Consider the following 6,483-nt stretch of genomic DNA (forward strand, 5'->3'; position numbering starts at 1 on the left):
TACCATTTAAAAAACAGAGTTTATTTTTTTATGTATTTGAAATACATGGGGTGTGTACCAGCCACTCAGTCAGAGAGGGCATGTCAAAACGGGACCGGTAGCAGCGGAGGGCCACACAATATTGCTCCTGGATTTAAAGTAAAGGGGGATTATAGATATAGAGGAAAATCAGGGGGCCCAGAACGCATCCTTGTGGCACACCTGTTCTGCACTATGTGAGCCGTTTTTCCGATATAATAAAAAAAATGATTCTGCAGGTGAAGAAAGATAAAATGGCATAAGCTTCTTTAGCGGTAAGAGTGGGCGATTGTGATAAAGAATTTTTGTAGATTTTTTTTATTTTATATTAGTCATAATTCAGCACATCTCTGTTAGCTGTTGTTTATTTGAGGACACAGACAAACTACAAAAATAAATGCCTTTCACCTTTTTGGGATTTTTTTTTTTGCAATTATCTTCCGGTTCGTCCTAAGAATAGTCATGGGGGTCACTGTAACCCATCCCAGCTGTGAAGGCGGTGCACACCCTGACAGGTTTATAGCAGAACCAACAATCAGCTTATGAAACATGACTTTGGGGAATAGACCAAAAAAAGCCCACACACGCACAAACAGGATTCAAACCAGAACCATCTCCTCGTGAGGTGATGGTTCTAACCACCTCTGTAGTTTTATTCCACTTTGTCCTTTTCTTAATCTTACATGCTTTATAATAATAATGCTAAGCTGTTTTCTCATGGTTTTTGTTACCATGACAATAAAGCTCCTTGTCCATTTTCTGTGTTTGCTCAGTCGTTTGGGGAAACAAAATGTTAGAGAAACCACACTAACACAATCAGAAAACTCCCTCATATCTGCTTCAGCCTCCCATCAGGCTCCAGATTTTCTACCGTTTTCCTGGTCTTTGCTTCTTTAAGAAGGTTGACAGATAAAGTGGTGTATAGCTTTTAATTCTCCTGCGACTGCAGAGGTGAGCGGTGTGTGTAAACAAGAAGCCCCCAGACATTTATCTTTCCTGGCAGTGAGGCGGAGCTCCACAGCATCTGCTGCAGCCACTTTGGAGAACACAAAGTCTCTCTGTTCCAAAAAGGGAAGATTCTCATTTTAATTACATCAAGTTTGCCCATATATAAAATACATTTAAAAAGAGCCACAACATTAAAACAAGACTTAATATGTCCTTGTTGGGGATAATTGTCCTAATAATACACTTTATTTGCGCTACTGAGTCAAAAATAAAAATCTAGAAAGGTTTTTTTTTCCTCAAAGTATTTTATCATGAAATGTTCTTTTGATAAAACCTTTTTATTTTCATTTCTAGATACCAACTCTCATAACAAAAAGAAAGGAAACTGGTTGTGCACAGTTCCATCTAGTTTACACTAAATATACAGTAAAATGTGTATTTTATATCAAAAGATTTGAGCAGTTTGTCACAAAAACTGATAGTCTGATAGTTGACATCTAGTGGTTAAATATACAAGAAAATACCTCTCAAACCTTCAGATATACAATATATTCACCTTGTTTTTCAACTTATTTTTCTCAAACATAAAAATACTTTTTTTCCACTTAATATATATTAATTTTCACTCTATCTAAAACGATTTTCAAAAAGTTAGATTTTTACCTTTTAATTTTTATTTTAAAAATGTAAATAAAAAACACAAAGGAACTTAAAAATGTTAATTTGCTGTTAAAATGTTCGAAATTATTTTGTACATGCATGTCTGACATTTAAGGTGTTCCAAATGTAACTTTTAAAACCAGCAAAGTGATCCCTAGTGGTGAAATGTGAAATTGCAAGCAAAAAAAGTCAAACTAAAAAGCACAAAAAACACAACCTTTTGAAAAATGCTGAATATTCTGAAATAAATAATTACTATCTTGAAAAAATCTATTCAGTTAAAACAAACAAGTATCATAAAGCTCACATTTTTAGCTTTGTTGTAAATGTATCTCTTATAAATTTGAAACAGCTAAGTCCTGTAGGTCTCATAGTGCATCTTCCAGCTTTTATAGGTGAGCATGCAGCCCGTGCTTCTGCTCCTGTTTCTGCTCCTCTTGCAGGACTTCCCTGAGCTCCTGAACGAGCTCTGCCGTTGTCTTTTGGTCCCGGTTCCTCCTTTCCAGCAGCTCGTAGCGCAGACTGGAGATGTCCTGTTTAATCTTCTTCAGTTCAGCTGTAGAAAAGGAAGCGAAGCCTCTTTAGGAGATGTTTGTCCTTCTGTGTGATTCAGAAATCCAGGCGTGAAAATCAGTGTCTCACCTTCATTCCCTTCACTGTTTTCTTTATCCGTTTGTGCTTTTAAGATGAACCTTTTGACCAAGATGTTCATTATTTTCTGCGATGAAGAGAAAAATATTTATCAATAATACACAAATGAGCTGAGATTGAAGGGGGAAAAGGACACTTGTCCCATTTTCATGCAGGTGATGAGGGGATGAGAGCACCCTCTACTGGAAGCAGGATGAAACTGCGGACTCATTGTTTTTAGTCATGCTGAATTTTGAAAAATATTTTTAGGACAAAAAAGTGGTCTGACACAATATATATACATATAAGGTGTATTTGTTAAAGAATATATTTAATTTGTTGTAAATGTTGACACTTAAGCCCCTACACAATGAGGTATAGTGCACGGAATCACAGATTTTTGTTGTTTTAATAAAATTTTGAGCGTTGGATCTTCTTTTTTTGTATAGAAATACCTCAAATAGATTATTTACAGAGATTGGACACTCCAATACTGAAGACAGAAGCACTTAATTTGAGTTTTTTGGTTTTCTGTCTTCAGAATATTTACAACATTTGGACTGCTTTGCTAGCTTTCTTGTTGTGTAGTTTAACCATTTGCGTGTCACCTTTTCATTTTACTGTTGTATTATATTATCTTTTTATTATTGTTGTTGTGGTTACAGATGTTTTGGTATCAGATAACTCATCCTTAGTTACATGATGTCCTTGGTTTAAAGCTACTTTTTAGTCTTATCCTTTTGTTTGTCTTGATTACAGGACTCTATCATCTAACATCCTGAATTTGTGGCCTTAAAGAACACTATTCATGATAAAACTCAATGGAGCCATTAACAAAAACGAAGATAATAATAAGGGAAGAAAAACCCCTTATATGGTTTAGTGATACAAATTAAAAAAAAAAAACATTAATGTTTTGGCCCCTAACTTTGACCACCACTATAAATTACAGCACTTACATGTCACGTCCATATCTGGAAGACTTCATTTTTATTTCTAACTTGTTTATTTTGAGGGAAATTCAAATAATTTATCAGAATTTGGATTTTAGATCCTCTTGTTTTGTTTGTTTGTTTGTTTTACTTAAATTTATAAATTTATTTAAATGATTTTTGTAATTGAATAGGTAAAATAATTTATTGAATATGTAAAAATAAATGTACATGTATATACATTTTATTTACACATGTTCACCAAGGGGCCAAAACCAATTAATAGGCGAAATCTTTTGACTAAAATTGCTGAATCCCCCCCCAAATAAAACAACAAATAAATATGATTTAAAATTATTATTTAACTTATTACCATTTTATTATGTATTTGAGAAATTCCTGTTGTTTTTTTTTATATTTGTAGTATTTTTTTAATGACTACAGTAATTAATATACTGATTAGTAGTAATAAAACATTTGTAGAATATTTATTATGTTGGGGCCACTTGGAATGTATCACTAAGGCCCCCTAGTGGTTGTAGCTGCAACTGCTGAGATACTTTCATTGATTTTCCAACAGCATCTTCTCCTTTGACAGCCTCTCAGCTTTAGCATGAAAAAAATACTTTCCAGTTTCAAGTCAAAGACCTCACCTGTATAGGAACAGTTTGAAGGAATAAAAAAACTGCTTTACTTGGTGACGAGTCGAGCAAACCGACGGCTTCCCCTTCAGTGTTCTCAGTTCCATCTCCTCATAGGAGTTGTCAGCTCTTTTCTCTGACTCCCAGAGAAATTCCCGGATTCCCCGAGTGATGGAAAGGACCGACTTGGGGCTCGGGATGAGGTTGAAAGGCACTGGCAGGATGCTGCCTTGCTTAAAGTAGGAGAACCACAGTTTGGCTCTTGCAAATTTCCACTCCACGTCGGCGTCATCCTGCACTGGCAGAGAAGACGGAGGTTTTGGGGGAAGGAGAGCCGGTGAGGATTTAGAGCAATAATAGAACACCAGAAAAATGGGCGGAGCTAAAGGCGTACCTCAATTTCTTGGAAGGAGCTGTTGAACATCGCGATCAACATATTGAGGAGGACGATCACCATGATGATGTTGTACACCCCGTACAGAACGTAGCCTATGTTCTCAATGAACTTGTGGTTGATATTGATGACCACTGATTTGACCTCAGACAGTCCAAAGATGGCCCAAAACAGCGTTTTAAAACTTTCTTCAACTCTGGAGAACAAAAACCACACCCAAATGTTAGTATGTGCAGTGCGTAAATCTTCGTATTTACGTTTTTACAGCCTACTCACGTCGTAAAGGCATTGTTGTGCTTGGCCCCGAGGTAGTAGGAGTACAGGTTAAACATCCCCACCATGAAAGCCACAAAAACGGTGATGAAGATCACCATGAACTTGAAGATGTCCTTGACTGTCCGCCCCAGCGAGATCTGCAGGGGGCCGAACCTTTCGTTGGCTGGCAGGATGTAGGCGATGCGGGAGAAGCTCAACACCACGGCGATGGCGTACAGGCCTTCGGAGATGAGCTGCGGGTCAGAGGGCATCCAGTGGACTCTTGCTGAAGGCAGAAATAAATAGATGATTGTTGACACCTCCTATTGATTCTGGGTCTCACTCCAATGAAAATTGGGTCTTTAGCTTAATAACTGAGGACATACTGTGTATATATATATAAAGAAATTTAAGCTTAAAATTGCATTTTTGAGTATTTCTTGATTCAAATGATTGTGAATCAGGAGCAGATAATGAAATGTTTTAAAAAGGGTTTATTTGTGACATGGAAAATATGTTCGAAGCGAGACTTTAAAAACAACATTTCTGATTAGTTTAATAAGCTCTTTTCTTCCCCAGGCACTTACCCAGCTGGAAATATTCTACCTCAGAGGGTAAAGTCAGGTTGGACTGGCTTTCAAAGTGCTGGTCAATATAATTTTGGGCAGCATGTGCATGCCAGAAAGCCATAAATCTGGCCATAAACGAGGTCAAAAAAATGGCCAAAATGCTAAAATCAAGAAGATTCCAGGGCTCGGAGATGTATTCTCGGACGTCATGCAACCAGATGTCTTTACATTCTTCCCAGATTTTTCCTGTAAGGAAAAAAATCAGGAATAGTCAGAGTAGTCTTTAAGATTACTACTGACCAAACAAGAACATATAATAAAGTAAACTAAGATTTCTGAGGCAGAAAGTATTTTTTGACCTATGATCCAAGAAATCATGAGGATCTCCATCCAGCTGAAGGGGGTGGTCTTCATCCGGAACACTTGGGAGGGGTAATCCCGCGTGGTCATGTTGGGCAGAAGGGAAGTTCCGGCAAAGCGGTCTGCTGCGTTCAGGACCAGCAGGCTGAGGAACATCCAGAAGGAAGCTGCATGCGCCACAAACTTCATGAAGGGTCCACCCATCAGCTTCCCCATCTGACAGGAGCGATTGGAAAAAAGAGAAAAGCTGATGTTAAAAATTAAATTTAGGTTCAACACAACAGCTGGAATGCAAGAAATCTACCGGTAAAAATAAATTATCTTTGAGGAAAGTTTTTGCCAATTTTATCAAAGAAACTTTATAACAAGCTGCTGTAAATCTCTTTTCTTGCATAACTACTGAGAAATATATTACTATTTTTAAGTGTATTTATCTAAATTTGCAGAGCTTTAAAATACCCATTTTTCAGTTTTACCCTTTTATTTATTATCTCATTCTAAAGGAAGTTTTATTTTGGAAAAAAAAAAAGACTACTGGATTCTCCTCACCACATCAAACTCATTATTGATGCATGTCAATCTTCACAAATACATCTGCTGTCATCTTAAAACGGTTTTGCCAACCTCTAAATTGAAACCTCCAAGCTAGCAAAGTTAGCAAGAACAAGCTAGAGCCAGTGAGGAAACAGAAGAATTCAAAATAAAAGACATCTGCATTTAACAAACAACAGGAGTCTTTACTCCAAATATGGATTCAAGAGGATGCTGCTAAAAAAAAAGTTTATCAAATGCTGGATTCACATTTATTGTTGTATATTAACACACTGTATATATATATATGTAATATATTAATATATACTGTATAAATATAAGTATATAGTGTATATACATGTATACCAGTAAATATATAGTGTATATATATATATATATGTATGTATATATGTGTGTATTTATTCATTCATCTTCTCGTCCGCTTCCTCCCTTTTGGGGTCGCGGGGGTGCCGGAGCCTATCCCGGCTACTGATGGGCGAAGGCGGGGTTCACTGTGGACAGTTCACCAGTCGCTCGCAGGGCTT

General features: G+C 36.8%; 1 protein-coding gene across 2 annotated transcripts in view; it reads right to left on the reverse strand.

Moving 5' to 3' along the window:
* Window positions 1-436: 436 nt before the first annotated feature.
* Window positions 437-6,483, reverse strand: part of trpc6b (transient receptor potential cation channel, subfamily C, member 6b) — a 17,466-nt gene continuing 11,419 nt past the window's right edge. For both annotated transcript variants that reach the window (XM_036214877.1, XM_036214876.1), the window contains exons 5-11: window positions 5,407-5,623; window positions 5,066-5,293; window positions 4,500-4,764; window positions 4,224-4,419; window positions 3,883-4,122; window positions 2,269-2,344; window positions 437-2,182 (exon numbers count right to left, since the gene is read on the reverse strand). In XM_036214877.1, coding sequence (XP_036070770.1) covers window positions 2,016-2,182; window positions 2,269-2,344; window positions 3,883-4,122; window positions 4,224-4,419; window positions 4,500-4,764; window positions 5,066-5,293; window positions 5,407-5,623 — 1,389 coding nt within the window. In that variant the 3' untranslated portion in view covers window positions 437-2,015. The remainder of the gene's footprint in view (window positions 2,183-2,268; window positions 2,345-3,882; window positions 4,123-4,223; window positions 4,420-4,499; window positions 4,765-5,065; window positions 5,294-5,406; window positions 5,624-6,483) is intronic.

This window comes from Oryzias melastigma, linkage group LG13 (assembly GCF_002922805.2).
Source record: "Oryzias melastigma strain HK-1 linkage group LG13, ASM292280v2, whole genome shotgun sequence".
NCBI classification, from domain to species: Eukaryota; Metazoa; Chordata; class Actinopteri; order Beloniformes; family Adrianichthyidae; genus Oryzias; species Oryzias melastigma.